The 24,518-nt window shown below is 43.3% G+C and overlaps 1 protein-coding gene across 1 annotated transcript in view; it reads left to right on the top strand.

Annotated features, from left to right (window-relative positions):
- Nucleotides 1-4,693: 4,693 nt before the first annotated feature.
- PSMB2 (proteasome 20S subunit beta 2) overlaps nucleotides 4,694-24,518 on the top strand; it is a 41,225-nt gene continuing 21,400 nt past the window's right edge. Inside the window, exons 1-3 of the mRNA XM_070764832.1 lie at nucleotides 4,694-4,873; nucleotides 7,291-7,413; nucleotides 8,409-8,479. Of these exons, the coding sequence (XP_070620933.1) occupies nucleotides 4,783-4,873; nucleotides 7,291-7,413; nucleotides 8,409-8,479 (285 nt within the window). The 5' untranslated portion in view covers nucleotides 4,694-4,782. The remainder of the gene's footprint in view (nucleotides 4,874-7,290; nucleotides 7,414-8,408; nucleotides 8,480-24,518) is intronic.

A 24,518-nucleotide genomic window follows, 5' to 3' on the forward strand; every position in this document is an offset into this window, starting at 1 on the left:
AAAGAGAGGGAGAGAGAGAGGAGAAAGGAAGAGGAGAGATAGAAAGGAAGAGAAAGGGATAGAAAGAGAGAGAGTGAGAGATGCTCAGTGAGTCTTTCTTTGAAGTTGCCTTTCTTTCTTTCTCTTTCTCTCTTTCTCTCTTGCTCTTTCATTCTTTTTTCTTTCTCTTGCTTTCTTTCTTTCTCTTGCTTTCTCTCCTTCCTTCCCTCCTTCCATTTCTTTCATTCCCCCTCTCTATTTTTATTTCTCTTTCATTCTTTCTTTCTCTCTTTCTTGCTTTCTTTCTTGCTTTTTCTTTCTCTCTTTTACCTTCCCTTCCTCTATTTCTTCTTTTCTTTCTCCTTCCTACCTTCTTCCCTCCCTCCCTTCCTTCAGTCCTTCCTCTCTTACTCTCCCCTTTCATAAGTTTCCTTGCTTCCTTCCTCTGTTCCTGTCCCTTCCCCCTTTCTTTCTTTCTTTCTTTCCTTCCCTCCCTCCATTTCTTGCTTTCCTTCTCCTTCCTCCCTTGTTTCCTCCCTCATTCCCTTCTTTCACTCCTTCTTCTCTTACTCTCCCCTTTCACACCTTTCCTTGCTTTCTTTGCACCCTTCCTCTGTTCCTGTCCCTTCCCTCTTTCCTTCCTTCCTTCCCACCCTCCGTCCATTCATTCACCCATTCCTCTCTTGATCGCCCCTTTTACCATTCCTTCCTTCCTTCCTTCCGATGTGGGCCTGGGCCAGCAGAGTAGTTTGCTTTTGCACCCCGTCTCGAGCTCCCTTGGTGCCAACCCGGCCCTCCCCACTTCGGAGAGAAGGGGGAGAAAGAGAGAGAGAGAAAGAGAGAGATAAAAAGAGAAAGATAGAGGGAGGGAGAGAAAGAGATAGAAAGAGACAAAGAGAGGGGGAGAGAAAGAGAGAGAGAAAGAGAGAAAGGGAGATACGTACGGCTCTCGCGGAATTATATTTCAAAATATGTGGCGTTTACGGCTCTCTTAGCCAAAAAGGTTCCTGACCCCTGCTCTAAAGGGATCCCAGCAGCCTTGATATGATTCTCGCCTTTGCCAGCAAGTCCCTGAAAATAGATTGGAGTGCTAATCGCTGCCATTGACACCACTGACAGAGGGACTCTAATCCATTTTCACCTGCAGGGACCAGTTGATTTTTCCTCATTTCAGGTGGAGAGTAAACACTCCTTCTGCTAATTGGTGAGAGGCAAAGGGAGGGAGAGGGAAGCATTACTGGGGAAAGTGCTGGTGGTAGGTTAACCATCAGATACTATTTTGGAGAACATGAAGATACTTACATCACAGATAGTCACATATACTAGCTTCTTAAGCAAGGAATAAAAATCTATTTCATACCATACATGGTCATCTTTCCTGGGAATTTTCAGAATTCATTCAGTATATGTATATATATCTATATGTGTATATATGTACAGTGATCCCTCGAGTTTCGCGATCTCTATCTTTGCGAAACGCTATATCGTGATTTTAAAAAAAATATTAATTAAAAAAAACCCCACTTCCGCATTTGGCTTCAGGACTCAGCTGGGAAGCGGCGTGGCTGTTTTAAAAGGTCGCAGCCGGCCTGGGGGGCTTCCCAGCAAGCCCCCTAGGCCGGCTGCGACCTTTTAAAACAGCCGCGCCGCTTCCCAGCTGAGTCCTGAAGCCAAACGCGGAAGTTCGCCTTTGGCGTTTGGCTTCAGGACTCAGCTGGGAAGCGGCGCGGCTGTTTTAAAAGGTCGCAGCCGGCCTGGGGGGCTTCCCAGCACCCCCCGAACCCCCAACCTGGGTCTTCCCGGCCGCCCACGCAAAGGGGAAACCCCGGCTCCTCGCTGATGCCCGCCGCTCGCCCGCCCGCCAGCAAGAGGGGGAAGACCCAGGGAAGGTTCCTTCGGCCGCCCAGCAGCTGATCTGCTCGGTAGCGCAGCAGCAGCGAGGAGCCAAATCGGGGTTTCCCCTTTGCGTGGGCGGCGGGGAACGCAAACTCCACCATCTACGCATGCGCGGCCATAGAAAAAAAAGGGCGCGCATGCGCAGATGGTGTTTTTACTTCCGCAACCCTACATCGCGAAAAATCGATTATCGCGAGGGGTCTTGGAACGGAACCCTCGCGATAATAGAGGGATCACTGTATACATATATGTATCTCTGAGTGGCTTACAAACAAAACAAATATAAAAATGAAACACAATGACAAAAACACAATTGAAAAAAACAATAATAAAACTCAGTATAAAATACTGTACATAAATGTTACAGACAAGGAAATATCACTCATCAAAATAATCAGTGCAGCTACTTCATTGGTTCTTTCATTGGTCCCCAAGCCTGTTGGCAAAGCCATGCAAAGTCAGAAGGATCAGAGCCAATCTAGAGATATGATGTTCCACATGCTGGTAGAAATAGCTTTCCCCCTAAGTAGGGGGACCCACTACACACCTCTTGCAACTTGCTCTCTACATGGGGCTACCTTTGAAAAGTGTTCGGAAACTTCGTGCAGAATGCAGCTGCGAGAGCCGTCATGGGCTTACCTAGGTATGCCCATGTTTCACCATCACTCCGCAGTCTGCATTGGCTGCCGATCAGTTTCCGGTCACAATTCAAAGTGTTGGTTATGACCTTTAAAGCCCTTCATGGCATTGGACCAGAATATCTCCGAGACCGCCTCCTGCCGCACGAATCCCAGCGACCGATTAGGTCCCACAGAGTGGGCCTTCTCCGGGTCCCGTCAACTAAACAATGTCGGTTGGCGGGCCCCAGGGGAAGAGCCTTCTCTGTGGCGGCACCGGCCCTCTGGAACCAACTCCCCCCGGAGATTAGAACTGCCCCTACTCTTCCTGCCTTCCGTAAACTCCTTAAAACCCACCTTTGCCGTCAGGCATGGGGGAACTGAAACATCTCCCCCTGGGTATGTTTAATTTATACATGGTATGTTTGTGTGTATGTCTGTTAGTATATGAGGTCTTTTTTAAATCTTTAAATATTTTAAACTTGTCACATTATTTATGATTTGTTCTACGTGTTGTGAGCCGCCCCGAATCTTCGGAGAGGGGCGGCATACAAATCTAAGTAATAAATAAATAAATAAAGAATAAGATTCTGTTACTGTAACTTTACAGCTATGGTAAAGGTAGTGTTTGTACTCATGTTTGTTGCATCTTGTCCAGATCACCTTGAGTAGCTGACATCAATCCTTCATGATTTAAACTACTCTCTCCTCCCTTGTTTTTAGTCTTCTGAAAACTAAGGGGATCCCTCCTGAAATGCTTTCTTTATCCTACACCCTTCAGACTCAGATTTTCTTTATCAGAGTAGGGTAGAGTAGAGTAGAGTAGAATTGGACATACAAGGAATTTGTCATTGGTGCATATACTCTGAGTGTATATAAAAGAAGATAGATTTGTCTAAATATTCTTAGACAAAGAATATTTTCTAATTCAGCGTTTCTCACTTGAGCTTAGCAAAATACGTGGACTTCAACTCTCAGAATTCCCCAGTCATTCATCTTAAAAGTTATTATTATTATTTATTTATTAGATGTGTATGCCGCCCCTCTCTGAAGACTTGGGGCGGCTCACAACAGTAATAAAAAACAGTATAACAATGGAACAAATCTAATGATAAAAATTATATAAAAAACCCCAGCAATTAAAAACCATACAGCACATACATACCAAACATAAAATATAAGAAAGCCTGGGGGAGATGTCTTAGTTCCCCCATGCCTGGCAATAGTTGCCAAGGTTGAGAAAACATTGGCTTAGAAGTTTTTCAAATGTTGCAAATAGACTAATAGTTTCAAAGGTTTAAGACAACCTTGTTTCTGTTTTGGTCTAATGCCTGTATCCAAACGTTGGCAATTGGTATTTTCATTTCTGAATGCTTCCACATAGGAAATGTCACTCTGAAATCCTCTATGCATGCATCTTTGTCATTGAGCCAAAGGCCTTCTTTCTTTTTCTTTCTCTCTCTTTTCTTTCTTTCTTTCCTCTCTCCTTCTTCTTTCTTTCTTTCTTTCTCACTTTTTTTGTCTCTCTCTCTCTCCCTCCCTCCCTCCCCCAAGTACCTATTGGTAGTATACAAAGATATAACAATGTTATATGATACTAGTGAGAGAGATTAGGACAGGGGACGGTAGGCACGCTGGTGCACTTATGCACGTCCCTTACTGACCTCTTAGGAATCGGGAGAGGCCAACAGTGGATAGTCCAAGGGTAAAGTTTTGGGGGTTAGATGATGATACTATAGTTTGGGATTATTGTCCCTTCCTTCCAAGAATAATAGAAAATTTTAAACGTAAATGTTCGGATTGCATTCATACAGGACAAAGGGTAGTGTTCCCAAAGCCAAAACGATGGCAGTGTAAAAATGGTGTGATGGCATCTTGACTTCTTTGCTGCAGTGTTATGTGTACGAATGACCCCTTGGGAGACAGAAGAGCCATACATAGCCAGGGCCCACATGAATATGGGAAACACCTCAGAAGGGACCCTCCCTAGTTTCTTGGGCCAGAAAAATGAAGAGGAGCCAGGTGCTTTCAGGCACGCAAGTTATTATTAACGCCTGGGAGGGAGGCTGGAGAGAAGCCGCTCTAGGCGGCGCTTGAATAACAACTGAGGGAAGATAGAGAAGACCTGCCCACGTGACCCCCCGCGGGAACCATAGAGGCGACGCCTAGGTAGGAGAAGGAAGCGGATCTCGCGAGACGTTCCCGTGACGTCATTCTTCCGCGCCGTGGCGCCCCGGCTTCTCGCTGTGTCACCGAGGCTCGCAATTCGGTTTCGATTGCTGGGGCTATCATGGAGTACCTCATCGGCATCCAAGGGCCCGACTTCGTGCTGGTGGCCGCCGATACCATCGCGGCTTCCAGCATCGTTCACATGAAGCGCGGTCAGTCTCCGGGTTTTAGCCGGGCGGGCGGCGGGGCTGGGGACCGTTTGGATGACCCTCGTGTCGTCTCCGGGTGAGGGGCGAAGGCACGTCGGGGTGCTGCCAAGGCCGAGTTGAAGCTTCCTTTTAACATTCCCATCGCGGCCGTCTGCAAGACGACGCTTTGGAAAGGGCCGAGGGGTCGCGCTGGCTCCAATAAGATCCAGTAGAAATCGAAGGAAATGGGTGTGTGTGTGTGTATTTGTGTGTGTATATATAGTATATATAGTACCTATACTATATATATAGTATATATAGTATAGTATACAGTATATGTGTGTGTATTCTCTCCCTCTCCTCTGTGTGTGTGGCTAGCTGATGAGAGCTAAATAGCTTGAAATAGTATATACTAGTCTCCCTTCATTTTCATTATCAGCAAAAATATGTTACACACACACACTCACACACATATATGCAATATATATATTGCTCAAAAAACTAAAGGGTACACTTAAACAACACAATATAACTCCAAGTAAATCAAACTTCTGTGAAATCAAACTGTCCACTTAGGAAGTAACACTGACAATCAACTTCATATGCTGTTGTACACATTCAACTTTGTACAGAACAAAGTATTCAATGAGAATATTTCATTCATTCAGATCTAGGATGTGTTCTTTGAATGTTCCCTTTATTTTTTAATATGTACATGTATGTATATATATATGTGCAATATATATATAAATTCAATATGTGTGTATGTATATATATATACACACACACATACATACACACACACACACACATACATACATATACTCATATACCATACTCAGCCAATAACTTCAGCCTGAAGATGGCAAATATGATTTTGCCAAAACATCACAGAGACACTCAAAATATTACACAGGAAAACCCCCAAACTTACAACAGTCTACATACATACACACATACATATAGATGTCACATGTTTTTGCTGAATTTGAAAATTAATGAGATAGGATAGATCTATTTCGGCCTTGTTCTGGCCTCATCAGCTAGGCCCCCCCACACACACAAAGTGAAGGGCTGCTCTGCTTACCTACTACCGGAGCTCCGCAGCATGCGCAGAAGCAAAAAATGGGCAAAAATAGCCAAAATCTCACTCTCACACATGTCCTCATGCAAGATTTAGCTTGCTGTGCATGCGCAGAAGCCAAATCTCGCACAGGGACACATCGGGAGCACGCAGCTGCGCATGCATTTGGGATTTTACTATTGGAGCCACACACCTGGGAGCACCAGCTGCTTGTGTATGTGTATATACACACATATGTATATATATGCCCCTCTGGATTCTCCGTTATTGTATTATTATTATTGTATTTCTGAAATAAGTAGGACAATCTGGTGCATCTTACAGAGAAATATTAACATAGTGGAGCATACTATACAGTATTCTTGAGAGAAAATGCATATGTAAGTCCACCCCATATAATAAACTTGGTTACTAAATTGTTTTCTAGATTTGCCCAATACATTAATTTGTAAAGTACCCATGCCGTTTGCAGGGTGCAAAAGCATACTATATTAAGATATAAAAAGAAAAATAATCAAGTTTTGCATGTTGTGCTAATAAAGCCATTAGGTTTGCAAATGACTAGACTAAACAGATGCATGCCTATCCATAGAATTAGATTTTTTTAAAAAAATCTGTGATTTTGTTTTCAATTGCATTTTGTTAGCTCCCTTGACCATTTAATGCATTAAATATATTGCAAAATTTTAAGCAGATCTGTCATCAGCACTTTTGACTTTTTATAATTTAAATATTTTACATTACAAAAGCTTAAATAAATAAATTATTATTAAGAAGAATAATCTATACAACTTGGTGACTTTTGCGCTCATCGGTCATATGTTGGGCTCATTTATACATTTGTATTTCAGATAATGAAAATTTAAATGCTGTGGAATTAATTGGAAGAGCCATTATCTCCCCTCCCTTTTCTTTGTTTTCTGTTTGAAAAGTTCATACAGGTAGTCATTGAATTTAAACCAGTCACTTAGTGACTGTTCAAAGTTATAACAGCACTTGAAAAAGTGATTTAAGACAGGTTTTTTTCACACTTAGGAACTTTGCAGCATTCCTGTGGTCATGTAATGAAAATTTAGGCTCTTGGCAACTGACATGTATTTATGATGATTGCAATGTGACCTCCTGACAAGCAAAGTCAATGAGGAAGGTAGATTCACTTAACAACCTGTATTACTAACTTAACAACTGTAGTGATTCACTTAACGGTAGCAAGAAAGGTTATAAAATGTGGCGAAGCTCATGAACAACTACGGTATCTTGCTTAGCAGTGGACTCAATTGTTTTCGTAACTCAAGGACTATCTATATCTGATTAATCTTTTTTCTGACACCAGTTCTTCTTTTCTTTCTCCATAAAGATCATGACAAGATGTTCAAGATGAGTGAGAAAATCTTGCTACTGTGTGTTGGGGAGGCTGGCGATACTGTACAATTTGCAGAATATATCCAGAAAAATGTTCAGCTATATAAGATGAGGAATGGTGAGTGATGCAGCTACATCGCTATGAAAAAAAAAGAAAAGAAACAAGGGCTCCATATTACAACTGATTTAGGTGTTGATATTTTCAAATACTTGTAAGGGGTAGGACTCCCTCCATTCACCTATTTATGTCCTTGTCTCAGTTACTAGACATTTTTATTTTTCCTTCTGTGGTGAACGATATTCAGCCTGACAGCTAAAAGTAATGTTAGTTTCTTGTACTTATGTTGTTGTCTTGAAGTTTCTTAGGTCCCGTTTGCATATTCAGATTAATGGGTATACTGTATCTAAGTAAAGAGGGCTTTCAGTAAATGCCTCTTACATTTGAAGTAAATCCAACCAATCTGATTTCAGAAAATGAATGTAAGAATAATAGCTTCAACTATTCCACATGACATACATGAATTTTTAAAATCCACCTTAATTTCTTCATGTATCATATGAGTGATACATTTTAGAAGTTTTATAAAGCAGTTGATGTATTTTGATTGACTATAATTACTCCACATGTGTTTGATAAGAATTTTCTGTAACTTTATGTAAATCTGCTTCTATAGAATTTTAGCTTTATCTCCCTTGTCTACACACAGTTTTTGCGAGTGCAGAATTTGAGTACAAGCATGCTTATACATATATTTAGATATTGCAAGAGTATTTATTAATAAGACTTCAGAGGCTTAGAGTACAAAACCATTAAGTTATCTTTCTGTGCAACCATTTATTCATAAAAATTGAAGTTGAAGCTGTCCTATTTTAATACGTATTGTTTTGCATTATAAAATTTATTTGAAACAGTTGCTTTCAGTGAGTCTAGAACAGAGGTCTTCAAACTTGGCAACTTCAAGACTTGTGGACTTCAACTCCCAGAATAGCTGGCTGGAGAATTCTGGGAGTTGAAGTCCACAAGTCTTAAAGTTGCCAAGTTTGGGGATCCCTGGTCTAGAGTGAATTTTCAGATAGCCCTAAGACATGATTGTGTTATTGTCTTAACAATAGGATATGAGTTGTCTCCAACTGCAGCTGCCAACTTCACACGCCGAAATCTGGCTGATTACTTGCGGAGCAGGGTAAGCCAATCAGCTTTTATTGGCTCTTTGTTTGAATGTAGAGTTTTCCCCAAGCCTTATGGTAAGAGAATGTAATGGAACTTGCAGATGTGTCAATTTCATCATTTCTTGATCAGATTATTTATTTATATTTCACATTCCTAAACTGCCTATCTCGCTCACAAAAGGGCTGTCAATGGTGTACAACATAATGCGATCAATCAATAAAATATATAAAGGATAAAATAGAAATAATTAGGATTAAAACTTTTAAAATTATAGAATAATGACGAACATCAAAAGGGGGGGGTGGATTCTAAGATGGCCATTTAACGATGGTTATTACTGGGAGGCAGCTTTATGATCCATGCTCTCTGTCCTTCAAGATAAAACGTTAATCTGAAAATAATTTCAAATATAGAAAGAAGAAGGGGAGCATGCTGCGTAAGAAGTCAACTGCCTCCCTTCCCTATGAACCCTAACCCTCCCCTTCCCTATGAACCCTAACCCTCCCTTTCCCTAACCCTCCCCTTCCCTAATAACCCTTACCCTAACCCTCCCCTTCCCTAGGGTGGGTGGGCCAACTCCAGATGCCGGGCCTCTCCCCTCCCATTCCCTAATAACCCTAACCCTCCCCTTCCCTAGGGTGGGTGGGTCAAGCCCAGATGCCGGGCCCCTCCCCTTCCCTATGAACCCTAACCCTCCCTTTCCGTAACCCTCCCCTTCCCTAATAACCCTTACCCTAACCCTCCCCTTCCCTAGGGTGGGTGGGCCAACTCCAGATGCCGGGCCCCTCCCCTCCCATTCCCTAATAACCCTAACCCTCCCCTTCCCTAGGGTGGGTGGGTCAAGCCCAGATGCCGGGCCCCTCCCCTTCCCTATGAACCCTAACCCTCCCTTTCCCTAATAACCCTAACCCTCCCCTTCCCTAGGGTGGGTGGGCCAACTCCAGATGCCGGGCCCCTCCCCTCCCGTTCCCTAATAATCCTTACCCTAACCCTCCCCTTCCCTAATAACCTTTACCCTAACCCTCCCTTTCCCTAATAACCCTAACCCTAACACTTCCCTTCCCTATGAACCCTAACCCTCCCCTTCTCTAATAACCCTCCCCTTCCCTAGGGTGGGTGGGCCAACTCCAGATGCCGGGGCCCTCCCCTCCCTTTCCCTAATAACCCTTACCCTAACCCTCCCTTTCCCTAATAACCCTAACCCTAACCCTCCCTTTTCCTAATAACCCTAACCCTAATTAGATATTCACTTTATTTGAAGGGTTTGTCCCTTTTTTCACTTTTTCCATACCCAGACGTACATTGTTGCTGATCTTTCTGTGAGGCTTATTGAAAATACAGATGGCTTACCAAGGAGCAGGGTTCCTGCTGTAACTTTATCTTTCAGTTCTGTCAGTGCTTGAAGGAAACTGTCTCTCTCCTATACATTGAATTTCAGTTTCCATAATCCAACAACCCGGGTACTTAAAACTGGTTTTTAATCATCCATGATTCTTTGTAATAGCTATATGTCATTTTCGAAGGACTTCTTGCTTCAGTAGGATGTTGCAGTTAAAGGTGGCAATTGCTAGCCAATAATTATCATGCCTAAGATCATCTCTGAGAAATTGTGGGAAGGGTTGAACAGTAACAGAAAGTATGTTAGATATAAACCACCAACCATTCTGGGGGGCATCACCTTAGAGAAGTTTGTCTCACCTACAAAAAGATATTGACAAAATTGAACGGGGCCAAAGACTGGCTAGAAGAATGGTGGAAGGTCTTAAGCATAAAACGTATCAGGAAAGACTTCATGAACTCAATCTGTATAGTCTGGAGGACAGAAGGAAAAGGGGGGACATGATCAAAACATTTAAATATGTTAAAGGGTTAAATAAGGTCCAGGAGGGAAGTATTTTTAATAGGAAAGTGGACACAAGAACAAGGGGACACAATCTGAAGTTAATTGGGGGAAAGGTCAAAAGCAACATGAGAAAATATTATTTTACTGAAAGAGTAGTAGATTGTTGGAACATATCTCCAGCAGACGTGGTAGGTAAATCTACAGTAACTGAATTTAAACATGCCTGGGATAAACTTATATCCATTGTAAGATAAAATACAGGGAATAGTATAAGGGCAGACTAGATGGACCATGAGGTCTTTTTCTGCCGTCAGTCTTCTATGTTTCTATGTTTCTATACTGGACAGAGGTAATGAACTGATGGCCTATTTCAAATCAGATTGCTGTTTATAATCCATTCCAGTGTGTTACAAATGGCTTCCCACCTGAGATCTGAGTGGTCCTGCCTTTTTAGTCTTCTGAGCAATTGTGAAGGCTGAGCAGTTTGCAGGTTGAGCAGGGAGTCTGCTTAGTCTGGTATCTGGGTACTTGTTTTTTATGGATTGTTGTGAGCCTCCTAGAATTATAAGAAATAGGCAGCCATATAATTTGTGTAAATAGTTTTTTAAGAAACTATAACAAAAAGTAAAGTCTGAGGCTTCTGTATACTTAAAGAAGCTGAACAAAAGTGTGTAAGTCTGGAATTTGGTTTTTGCCTCCTTTATTCTGATGTGTTAATTGTAGGGATGTTAAGGCAAAAGTGTGGAAATCGGATTCTGGCCCAAGGACTCTGTAAGGCACATTTGTAGTTCTGAAAACAAATGGGGTCATTGGGCTCTATGATTAACACGGAGCTAAAATGCAGCAATTGTAGTATTGGAGGATCCCAAGGCATAGTTGCCACATTTGAAATTATGCTCTGAACACTTAGATACTGTGGATTGTTCTAAATCAGTGTTATTCAAACTTGGCAACTTTAAGATGTGTGGTCTTCAACTCCTGGGAGTGAAGGAATTCTGTACCTTAAAATTTCACATATTCCGTATACAGTGGTACCTCTACTTACGAACTTAATTCGTTCCATGACCAGGTTCTTAAGTAGAAAAGTTTGTAAGAAGAATAATTTTTTCCCATAGGAATCACTGTAAAATCAAATAATATGTGTGAGTGGGGAAACCACAGGGAGGGTGGAGATTCTGTTTCCTCCCAGGAGATTCCTAGAGAGGCCCCACGGAGGCTTCTCCCTGCCTTTTCCAGTTAGAGTTTCAGAGGCTTGGGTTTGTAAGTGGAAAATGGTTCTTGAGAAGAGGCAAAAAAATCTTGAACACCCAGTTTTTATCTAGAAAAGTTTGTAAGTAGAGGCTTTTGTAGTAGAGGCCTTTGTAGGTAGAGGTATCTTAAAGTTGCCACGTTTGCAAAAGCACCAAGTCTCTTCCATTGTATGTAGAAGGTGATGAAAGAGCTTAAGCTCAAACCTGTTTTATTTGCTGCAACATTCATCTGAAAGATAACTTAATCTTGCAGGCTAACACATTCTTAAAGTAGGAAAGAACAGTCTTTTTACTGTAGATTACGGTAAGTGTCAGAATGTGGCTTTCTAAACTTGGCTAGTGTAAACTGGGGACGATTCAAAAAACCATTGTGAGCCTGCAGCAACTACATAACACCTGTTCTGAGCTGTAGCTGTAGAAAGACAAAGAAAGCATTTATGTCCGTTTTTGTCCTTCCCCTAAGTTCCTTGATCCAGCATTTTTCTCCCAGCTGCTTCTGATATGGTTGGTGTACTATCCCCCCCTTTAAGAAAAATAAATACAAGCATGTGCGTACTCATGACTAAATGCTGCAGGGCAGAAAAAACCAAATAAAAAATGGAAATTGCCTATGATCAGCCTCATGTTTAGGAAGGGTTCTTGTTTTTACAGGAGGGAGGGGCCATGGCTCCATGCAGAGGGTGATTCTGAGGCAGGCAGTAGGGCCCAGGTTAACCTTTTGTCATCTTACAGGTGAAAACTCAGACTGGATCAGGCTAAACCAGTCTGTTGCACTAGATCCACTGAGGGTCAATTCCAATAATTGTCAGTCATCCATTTGTAGAAGAAATCTGCTAGATCAATAGTCTCAATTCAGCAGCCTCCACTGTTTGTGCTCTTGTTCAGGCTTGTGTATTAAAAAAAAAAATTGGCATGAAGTTTCAAAATCTCCCTGGCCATTGCTTAGTTGCAGATCAGGTCCCTATGAATGTAATTCTATTCGTAAATCATATGAAAACCTTCTAATGTAATCTTTCTAAGCCACCAGATTGATTTGTGACTGATCGCTTAGGTAAACCTGAATTTGAAGTTCCAAAAGCTGCCTGCTTCTGTTCACATGATCACATTTGCAACCAGCCCACCTTTGTAGCCATTTGCAGCATCCCCCTGGGATTTATAATGTTTTGGGTTTGTTTTTGTTTGTTTGTTTTGCTGGAAACTGGCATTTATAGCCAGTTTCCAACAAAAAGTGTCCATTCCGGACAATCAGTTCTCTTAACCACTGCCATAGAGGTCCCTGAACTTCACAACTTTAAGACTTGTGAACTTCAACTCCCAGAATTCTCCAGCATAGCTGGCTGGAGAATTCTGGGAGTTGAAGTCCACAAGTCTTAAAGTTGCCAAGTTTGAAGACCTCTGAAATAAAGTGAAAAAGACACGTGCTTGTAAATTATCTTTTCATGCATGCATAGATATATTTATTTATTTATTGGATTTGTATGCCGCCCCTCTCCGTAGACTCGGGGCGGCTAACAACAATGATAAAAACAGCATGTAACAATCCAATCCAATACTAAAATAACTAAAAAACCCTTATTATAAAAACCAAACATACATACAGACATACCATGCGTCAATTGTAAAGGCCTAGGGGGAAAGAATATCTCAGTTGCCCCATGCCTAACGACAGAGGGAAGGCTCTTCCCCTGGGTCCCGCCAAACAACATTGTTTAGTTGACGGGACCCGGAGAAGGCCCACTCTGTGGGACCTAACTGGTTGCTGGGATTCGTTCAGCAGAATAGACAAATAATTTTGTCAAGTGCTTCATTACGCTATCCTGCTTTTGCTGTTATAAGATTTCTTGTCAAATCCAACACTTACAAAGTAAAATATAATCCCCACCCCCACCTCTAACTACACATGAACAACCTCAAGTAACAAAAATAAATTAAACCATAAAAATAAGATGAAATAAGGCCTTCAGCAAATCAGCAGACTTAATTTAATTTCTTTCCAAAGACAAGCTCATACAATAAAGTACTGTAGAGCAGTATTGTTTGATGTAAAAACTGAACAGGAAGCTTAAAATAAATATGGTAGTATAATAAATATTGTTAGAAGATGGCCTTTGTACATATACAATCTGGGTGTGTCAGAATAGTTTTCTTAATCTTTTTGGAAGAAATTGCCTCTTTTGTTAAAAAAACCACCTATGTTTTAATCTATTGATATACATTAAAACAGGGGTCCCCAAACTTTTTACACAGGGGGCCAGGTCAGTGTCCCTCAGACTGTTGTAGGGCCGGACAATTAAAAAAAACCCTATGAACAAATCCCTATGCACACTGCACATACCTTATTTTAAAGTAAAAAACAAAATGGGAATGTACTATTTAGACGGGGGAAGAAGTCTGAAATTCATATATGTTTATGTTTTGTTTTTAATTTTCTTTTGTTAACATCTGATTGTAGGTTTTCTTGGCGTATAGAAAAATGTATAAAGAAAAAAGGAAGCACTTTGGCATAATGGTTAATCAGTTAGAAATATAATTGGTGTTGTACTTTTTGAAGGAACATTAAGGAGGGAATTTAATTAAAAGAAAATGAATGTAACTGGATGACAAAATTAGAAAAGTAACTTTTGCAACTTTTTTAATGATTGATGTTAGTTACTAACAAAATACCACATTTTATTCATAGAAAATTAGATGGAACACTGTGTTGTGTCACTCACCTGCGGGCTGGATAAATGGCCTCAGTGGGCCGCATGCGGCCCGCGGGCCGTAGTTTGGGGACCTCTGCATTAAAATGTATTGACCCCCAATTGTGTTAGATGGAACCGTGGCAGCACAGTGGTTAGAATGCAGTACTGCAGGTTACTTCTGCTGACTGCCAGCTGCCAGGAGTTTGGCAGTTCAGTTCTCACCAGCTCAAGGTTGACTCAGCCTTCCATCCTTTTGAGGTTGATACAAAGAGGACCCAGAATGTTGGGGGCCCATAGGCTGACTCTGTAAACTGCTTAGAGAGGGCTGTACAGCACTGTGACGCGATATATATAAGTCTAATTGTTATTGCTATTTCTCTTTCATTCTGTTGAAATGGTTTAGGGTTGAGATAATATTGTTTATTGATTACCAGTTATCTAATGTTCTCCAATTGTGATCAGCTTTTCCCTGAGGCTCAGAGGCAGAGAAGGAAGAGGGTTTGCCAGCTGGGATGGTATGGCAAGCTGGCCAGTCTTTATTCCTGATTGAGGACCACTTCCTGTCCAGCCTTGCGGAAGTCAGGTTTATAGAATCATAGATTCAGAAGGGCACTTTAGGCCCTGGAATCCAACCCATTGCTCAGCATTGGAATCCAGGTTAAGACATCTAAAGCAGTGACTGTCTAGCACCGTGATGGTGAACCTATGGTACGCGTGCCACAGGTGGCACGTGGAACCATATCTGCCAGCATACAAGCCTTTGCCCTGGTTTAGCTTTACGTGTGAGCACACCGGCCAGCTGATTTTCGGTTCACATGGAAGCTCTGGGAGGGCATTTTCGGCCTCCGGAGGGCCTCCAGGGGAGCAGGAAAGGCCGTTTTTACCCTCCCCAGACTCCAAAAATGCCTCTGGAGCCTGGTGAGAGTGAAAAATGGGCCTATAGGGCTCATTGGAAATTAGGAAACTGGGGAGCAGGGGGGGTTGCGTGCACATGTACAGAGGGCACGGCACCTGGGGCATTGAATTATGGGTGTGGGCATGCGCATGCACACAATAACGCGCATGTGTGCGCTTTCAGCACCCGAGGGAAAAAATGTTCACCATCACTGCTCTAGCATCTCCTTGAACATAGACATTGTTTTCAAGCCCACTACCTTGGCCCAATCTGGTGTTCTGCCTTATTTCCTACGGTCACTCCCTAGCCTGAACAAACCATGGTTTGCCCCACTCATATTAGAGTTGGAACTTTTATTTAACCTGAACTGCCATTTTCATAACTCAGGAGGAGAATTGGAGCATATGAAGGGAGGAAGTAGACACATGCAAGTGTAAAGTTCATTTGCTGTGGAATTGGTCTGGACTGCGTGATGAGTGAACTTTTACAATATGGGCATCGCTCGGCTCATGCTAATTTCTGCCTTGAACTAAAAGATAAATGCATGTTTCTTAAAATCTAATCTGCAAATTGGATGGGTTAGCGACCCCTGTTTTTAGTGTGATTCAGGCCAAATACCATTTCAATTTCTACATTGAATTTCCAATTATTGGAATTTCCAGTTCCAATGATTTTCCAATTATGTCCTTGAGTTCAGGTTTCCTAGTACCTTTTTTCTATTGTTTCCGTGTTTCCGTTTAATTCTAATTTTTCTGCAGAATAATACAGTGGTACCTCTAGTTAAGAACTTAATTCGTTCTGTGACCAAGTTCTTAAGTAGAAAAGTTTTTTTTAATTTATTTATTAATCATATTTGTATGCCACCCCTCTCCGCAGACTCGGGGCGGCTCACAGCAATAATAATACAATGTAAACAAATCCAATATTTAAGTTTAAGTTAATTTAAAACCCCAATTTAAAACTAACATACCATGCATAAATTTTATAAGCCTAGGGGGAGGGAAAGTCTCAATTCCCCCATGCCTGACGACAGAGGTGGGTTTTAAGGAGCTTACGAAAGGCAAGGAGGGTGGGGGCAACTCTGATATCTGGGGGGAGTTGGTTCCAAAGGGCCGGGGCCGCCACAGAGAAGGCTCTTCCCCTGGGTCCCGCCAAACGACATTGTTTAGTTGACGGGACCCGGAGAAGGCCAACTCTGTGGGACCTAACTGGTCGCTGGGATTCGTGCGGCAGAAGGCGGTCCTGGAGATTGTAAGTAGAAGCAATTTTTCCCGTAGGGATCAATGTAAAAGCAAATAATGCGTGCAAACCCATTAGGAAAAAAATAAAAGCTCGGAATTTGGGTGGGAGGAGGAGGAGGAAGAAGAGGAGGAGGACAGTTGCTGCCAAAGGAAGGGGAGGGGAGGGGAATTTAAAAAAAATCCAAAACTCTAAGGCTTAAAGGGCTCCCCTCTCCTCGTGCCGCTCTCAAATTTCCTGGGAATTTTTTCCGAGCTCGGGTTCTTAAGTAGAAAATGGTTCTTAAGAAGAGGCAAAAAAATCTTGAAGACCCCGTTCTCATCTGGAACAGTTCTTAAGTAGAGGCGTTCTTAGGTAGAGGTATCACTGTACTTTCATTTTGGGAAACTGGCTTGTCATTTGACCTGGCCTCTTGGTTTTCAAATGAACACCAAGCCTGGCCAATTTTTCCTGCTATTACATATTCTGAAGTTTATCTTCCTCCTCTTCCTCCTCCTTAGGCCTTAAGGAAAGGAAGATCAGGAAAGGAATATTCTGCAAACTACCCCTTTCTCCTTCTCCTAGGCTGTAAGGAAGATCTCTACCTCTCCCCTTTTTCACCCCCTTCCCCCCTTGCACGGATGTGTCTGCATACAATTACTGGTCTTTCCCCAAATGTTCCCCCAGCTGCCTGCTGCCTGTTTCCACGGCCTTGCAGGTTCACGTGACCTTTGGAGCAGATGGCCCAGGTGACACTGGCTTGGAGCATCTTCACTAACGAAGGCAATTTTAACAGGCCGCTTGGCAAAGCCGGGTTAGCAGGATGTGACACGGTGAGACCATGTCTCCTTCCTCTGCGTGCCAGGTCCCCGGAGGCCTGATCCTGCCTCTCGCTCTCCCTCCCTCCCCTCCTCCCACGCCTGACTTTGCCTTCTAGCTTACCTGCTCCAGATGGGCTACGCAGCAGGGAGGACACTGGCAGAAGCAGATGTGTTTGTTTACCGGAGATGAAATGTGGCGCTCTTGCAGATGGCAGGGCCCTCCAGCAAACGATGCACTTTGACACCACCGTCCTGCCACTTGGTGCAGTTGGGAGGGAGATGCCTTCCTCCTTTAGCCTGGCCTTGCCTTCTGAATAAAAAGGCAAATCCTGACTGGCACTTGACAGCATTGGAGAATCCAGTTTTATTTTTGTTTTTGTTTGTTTTTTTAATCCTCCAGTCTCTACGATATATTTTAGAAAGGGCAGTGCCTGCAATTGCTTAGCTTGGGTGTAATCTAGCTGTCGGTTATATATAAAGTCATCTTACGGGCAACGTTTATTTTCAGTTTATTTTCTAATAATTCCAAATTTAAAAAATTTGGTTTTGGGTCCTGGGGGTGGAGAGGTAATTGCAACTCACTAAATTAACATTTATCTGCCATAATTCCCAAGGTTCTTTATTTGTACCTTGATCATGAGTTGTATCTCATGATTCTTGACAAATGTATCTTTTCTTTTATGTACAGTGAGAGCATATGCACCAAAGACAAATTCCTTGTGTGTCCAATCACACTTGGCCAATAAAAATTCTATCCTATCCTATCTTACTTTACCCTACCTTACACTACTCTATTGCCATTCCACTCCACTCCACCCTATCCTACCCTACTCTATTGCCTTTCCATTCCATTCTGTTCTATTCTGTTTCATTCTGTTTATTATTATCCCATTCTACTCTAATTGCTATTCTAGTCTATTCTACTCTAATTGCTATTCTATTCTATTCTGTTCTATTCTACTCTATTCGTAAGTCATATGAAAACCTTCTAATGTCTTTCTAAGCCACCAGATCGCTTAGTTGAACCAGAATTTGAAGTTCCAAAAGCTGTCCGCTTCTGTTCACATGATCACATTTTGGGTACTTTGCAATCGGTCCATCTTTGTAGCTATTTGCAGCATCTCCCTGAGATTTATAATGTTTGGGGTTTTGTTTTTTGGTGGAAACTAGCATTTACATCTAGTTTTCACAAAAAAGTGCCCATTCCAGACAATGAGTTATCTTAACGACATTTAATGACTGCCATAAAATCATAAAATCAGGCTGGCCACACAAGTGCCTTGACTTACAACCGTCATGATATAAGGAAATTCCAGTTCCATGATGGTCATAGGTCAAAGCCTTCTTGCAGAGATAAAGTCTGAGAACATAATCAAGGCAGGGAAAGGACTTCATGGTAGAACTGGTGCTGATAATTCCCAGAGTCTGGATATGCCCAGTAATTTCCTTCCCTGTCAAGTGATTCTAATTGTAAGATGCATTAAAAGGGAATCCTTTCATTTGCTCTGAAGGTTGAGATGTCAGAAGCGCAGTGCTATGATTTTGTGCGCACCGATGAAATCTCACAAGGTAAAGCTGTGAGATCTACCGTGTTTCCCCGAAAGTAAGACAGTGTCTTACTTTCTTTTTATCCCCAAAAGCCCCACTATGTCTTACTTTCGGGGTATGTCTTATATTGGAAAAAAATTGTCGAATTTTTTGTTTTAACCATAAAATTAACATTTAGACGCGGTGACGTATGGAGGGGGGCGGCGCGGAAATGGGCAGGAGGCGGCGCTCATTAAGATCAGAGGGAGGTGGAAGACGCGGCAACGTATGGAGAGGGGGACGGCGCAGGCGTGGGCAGGAGGCGGCGCTCATTTGGATCAGACGGAGGCGGCAGACGCGGTGACGTATGGAGGAGGGGCGGCGCGGAAGTGGGCAGGAGGCGGCGCTCATTAAGATCAGAGGGAGGTGGGCAGACGCGGCGACGTATGGAGAGGGGGACGGTGCGGATGTGGGCAGGAGGCGGCGCGCAGCTAGATGAGAGGGAGGTGGCAATACCCCCGTGTTTCCCTGAAAGTAAGACATATGTCTTACTTTCGGGGTACGGCTTATATTAGCCGACCCCCCTGAAACCCCCGATACGTCTTACAATCGGGGGTGTCTTACTATCGGGGAAACACGATAGAATTAAAAATGTAACATGAGTCTTGGAAAATACCGTATTGTTCGGACTGTAAGACACACACCCCTGTATAAGCACTGAGTCCCACTGGGATTGGGCGGCATAGAAGTGGAATCAAATAAATAAGATGCACCAAGATTTCAAAAAGTTAAGTTAGGAAAAAAAGGTTGTTGTCCTCCCCGGACCCCAAAAGTACTCTGCAAGTACTCCCAAACCATCTGCATGCCCTGTTTTCCCCCCCAAACGGGTATTTTTGACTTCCTCGGCCCCCAGGAGCACTCTGCACTTCTCCCAAACCCTCTGTGAATCCCATTTTTGCCAAAAAACGAGTCAATTTTTCACAAAAAATGGGATGCTGGGGCAGGACTTCAGGAGGCCCAAAATGACTGTATTCAGTGTATAAAACACATCAACATTTCCACTCTGTTTTAGAGGGTGTGTGCGTGCGTCTTATACGCCAGAAAATACGGTAGATATCCTGTAGCCATACTGGTTTGCGAATCCACATGTGGTTTCATAGATTTATTGGTAACTAGTTTTAACATACCTACATGCATCTTTTACTTATCAATAGCTCCCGTCCTATTTCATCCTGTGGGGGTTGGTGAATGAATACATACATGAGTGTATATGTATTTATTTTATTTATTTATTTATTGGCTTTGTATGCCGCTCCTCTCCGTAGACTCGGGGCGGCTAACAACAATGATAAAAGCAGCATGTAACAATCCAATCCAATAATAAAATAACTAAAAAAAACCCTTATTATAAAAACCAAACATACATACAGACATACCATGCGTAAATTGTAAAGGCCTAGGGGGAAAGAATATCTCAGTTCCCCCATGCCTGATGGCAGAGGTGGGTTTTAAGAAGTTTACGAAAGGTGAGGAGGGTGGGGGCAATTCTAATCTCTGGGGGGAGTTGGTTCCAAAGGGCTGGGGCCGCCACAGAAAAGGCTCTTCCCCTGGGTCCCGCCAAACAACATTGTTTAGTTGACGGGACCTGGAGAAGGCCCACTCTGTGGGATCTAACTGGTCGCTGGGATTCGTGCAGCAGAAGGCGGTCCCTAAGATAATCTAGTCCGGTGCCATGAAGGGCTTTATAGGTCATAACCAACGCTTTGAATTGTGACCGGAAACTGATGTAGACTGCGGAGTGTTGGTGTAACATGGGCATATTTGGGGAAGCCCATGACTGCTCTCGCAGCTGCATTCTGCACGATCGGAAGTTTCCGAACACTTTTCAAAGGTAGCCCCATGTAGAGAGCATTGCAGTAGTCGAGCCTCAAGGTGATGAAGGCATGAGTGACTGTGAGCAGTGACTCCCGGTCCAAATAGGGTCGCAACTGGTGCACCAGGCAAACCTGGGCAAACGCCCCCCTCGCCACAGCCGAAAGATGTATATATGTAAGGAGGGCGAGCATGAGAGGGCCCAAAAAGCTTTCAGGATTTTCAAGTTGTTTGCAATGCTCGATAGCTTTGTAGGATCAGGTAATATGCCATAATTCCTAAGGTTCTTTATTTGTGCCTTGATCATGAGTTTTATCTCATGATTCTTGACAAATGTCTCTTTTCTTTTATGTACAGTGAGAGCATCTGCACCAAAGACAAATTCCTTGTGTGTCCAATCACACTTGGCCAATAAAAATTCTAGTCTATTCTATTCTATTCTAAACTTTCCCTTTCAGCAGTTTCTCTTTTTATACACTTGGAGTAAACAAATGGAAAGTTCCTTTTGCAAATCTTTCCATGCGAATGACTAGGAAATGCCCCAATTGGGGTTTCCCCCCACAATGACTTCCCACGTTTGCTGTAAAATGCGGAAAATTAGAGGAGTCGTATTCTTGGAACCGGGACATTGAGATTTCACTCGCATCAATTTATTTCCCAGATATGAAAATGGCAACTTTTCCGATTTGGCCTCCTCTGCCTCAGCTTGATTGATCTCTTGATGCCTTGAATTTTCTTCTCTGTTAATTCATACCAGCATTTTACACACTGTGAACATTGGCATTTTCCATGTGCAAGCAAATGTTTCTTATTTATAGCATTTTCTTTGTGGTTTGTAATTCTATATTGCCCATGCTAAATATCGGTAATTTTCTATTGTCCGTGTTAAATACTAGGTTATATCTAGTAAACCAACAGTAATTAACTCCAGAAGTAAATAATCTTACACATTTCGCGGCCTGGGTAGAGAGAAAGGCATTTGTTTATATTTGCATGTGTGTACTGGCCACAAAATGCCACTCAGTGGCTGTGTGCAGTCCGGATTTGGAATAGCCCAGAAAATTTGGTAGGTGGTAGGTTCATAATAACTTGAGACACAACAACTACCTATTTGAAAGACTTTAAAGGTTAAAACAGGAGTGGAAGTATCAGCTACTACAATTCCCACTCTCCCTGGACCAAAGATGGCGAACCTACGGCACGGGTGCCGGAGGTAGCACGCAGAGCCCATATCTGCTGACATGCAAGCTGTTGCCCTAGCTCAGCTCCAGCGTGCATGTGTGTGCCAGCCAGCTGATTTTTAGCTCACACAGAGGCTCTGAAAGGGCATTTTTTTTGCTTCCAGAGAGCCTCTGGGAGAATGGGGGAGGGTGTTTTTACCCACCCCCAGCTCCGGGGAAGCCTTTGGAGCCTGGGGAGGGTGAAACACAAGCCTACTTGGCCCACCAGAAGTTGGGAAACAGGCCGTTTTCAGCCTCCAGAAGACCTCCAGGAGGTGGGGGAAGCTATTTTCACCCTCACCAGGCATTGAATGATGGGTGTGGGCACTCAACGCATGCGCGATAGCCTATGCCCACGCTCTTTCGGCACCCAAGGAAAAAAAGGTTCGCCATCACTGCCCTAGACTTTAGCCATGTTGGTTTTAACTGATGGGAGTTGGAGCCCAGACAATGTCTGGGAGGGTTTTAGATAGTTGGGTGTGCTATCTTGGTTAATAATCAATGGCAGACTCATGGTTTAGACCAGGGGTTGGCAACCTTAAACACTCAAAGAGCCACCAAAGTCCTAACTGGAATATTCTGGAGCCGCCTGGAAGTCCAGTTCCCCCACCATAGAGTTTACTCCCAGTACAGCGTCCTTTTTCCTCTACTATTCCTAACCAAAACACTATCAATTGTGGAGCTGACTAGAAAACCCGCTCCTTGCCATAGAGTCTCCTCCTGGCATGCCTTGCTGCCCCCGCCCCCAACCGGAAGCACCTCTCAAAATTGTGATGCCGACCGGCGACAGGGAGCCCCAGCAGAGGGATGAAAGAGCCGCATGCAGCTCCAGAGCCGCAGGTTGCTGACCCCTAGTTTAGACCAATGCTCTCATGCCCTACTTGGGAATTTCTGAGGCAGCTCTTTGTGGTCTTCTGAAATGGATTGGGGTCTAATTGAGCCTGACAGTTTTTGAGCTGAAATGTCAAAGCACATTGCTGGTCCTTTTTCTAAGATGCATAAGTTTGATAGAGCAATCTGTTTCATGTTACAGCTGCCTTCAAAATACTTTGGGTGCTCTCATTTGTTTCGCAAAACCCCACATTTTGGCTTGCTTTATAATTCAGAGAAGCATCGGAGCTTGATGGCTCTTTCCTCAAATTCTTGCTTTTAAAAAGAGCCTGTTGTTCAAATGACAGAGAAGCAAAGCAATGTTTTTGAGAGAGTTGCAGGGGAAAGGAGCAGTCTTCTCAGGCAAAAGAATTGACCTTTTGAGTTACCGCAGATTATTTCCCCACCCCCTTGAAACTTGCCTCTAAGCTCTTGCAATATCTTCAAGATAATTTTCCTGGTGAGATGCTCCCTATTCAGACCCACTTCCTCTGCCCTGATGTTTTCCAGATACGTTGGGCAGTATTCTAGGTGTTCTTTGTGAATGCCCAGGCTGATAAGTACAGTGATCCCCCGAGTTTCGCGCTCTCGATCATTGCTAATCGCTATATCGCGATTTTTCCACCCGATGACGTCACTCCCTTCCTTTCTCATCTTTCTTTCTATCTCTCTTTCTCTATCTTGCTTCTTCCTCTCTCACACTCTCTTCCTCCCTCTCTCATCTCTTTCTTTCCTTCTCTCTCTTTCTCTATCTCTCCCCCTCTTGCTCTCCAGCGATGGGGAAACCCCATCTTCGGCTCCTCGCTGCTGCGGCGCTGCAAGCGAGGAGCCGGGCGAACGGGCAAGCGGCAAGCGATCTTGGGGTTTCCCCGTTGCCCAGGCGCCGCAGCAGCGAGGAGCCGGGTGGGCGGGCGAACGGGCAAGCGGCAAGCGATCTTGGGGTTTCCCCGTTCGCCTGCCCGCCCGGCTGCTCGCTTGCAGCGCCGCAGCAGCGAGGAGCCCCATCTTCGGCTCCTCGCTGCTGCCGCGCTGCGGAGCAGATCAGCTATTGGGCGGCCGAAGATCAGCTGTTGGGCGGTCTTACCCTCCGCCCACACGCAAACTCCACCATCTGCGCATGTGCGGCCATGGAAAACAGGACGCGCATGCGCAGATGGTGTTTTTACTTCCGTGCCGCTACATCGCGAGTTTACGATTATCGCAAGGGGTCTTGGAACGGAACCCTCGCGATAATCGGGGGATCACTGTAATTCTTATTTTAGTGTAACTTTATTAAGCTTTAAATATGAAAACTAAACATAAAGTAATATTTGGAAGAAAGGGAAAAAAGAGGAAGAAAAAGAAACCCAAAGGCCAACAGTATAAACAATAAGGTTGAGGAAAGGAAAATGTAAAGAAGTTGCTTCCAATTTTCTTTACAGCAGTTATTACCGAATTTTTCAGAGTATAAGACGTACCTGTTTCCTCCCTAAAGGGAGGGTTAGGTGCATCTTATACTCTGAATGTAGCTTTTTTCGAAGCTTTTTTTTCCTAGCCTTAACTAGGTGCTAACAATCTTCCCAGCTCTTGCCTTGCAGGTTCCTTCATTGTTATTCTCTGCGAAAAATGTTTTTCAAGCCCTAAGTCTTTGCAGGATTTTTTTCATTGCTCTAACTTGCTCTGAATAAGTTTTTTTCCTAGCCAGAACCAGGTGCTAACAATGTTCCCAGCTCTTACTCGCTTGCAAACTCTTTTCATTTGTTACTCTCTGCGAATAATGTTTTCCAAACACTGTCTTTGTAGGTTTTTTTTTTCATTGCTCTACTTGCTCTGAATGTTTCTTTCCAGTTGATAATAATGTTCCCAGCTCTTA

The sequence above is a fragment of the Erythrolamprus reginae genome, chromosome 11 (genome assembly GCF_031021105.1).
Source record: "Erythrolamprus reginae isolate rEryReg1 chromosome 11, rEryReg1.hap1, whole genome shotgun sequence".
In the NCBI taxonomy this organism is placed as follows: Eukaryota; Metazoa; Chordata; class Lepidosauria; order Squamata; family Dipsadidae; genus Erythrolamprus; species Erythrolamprus reginae.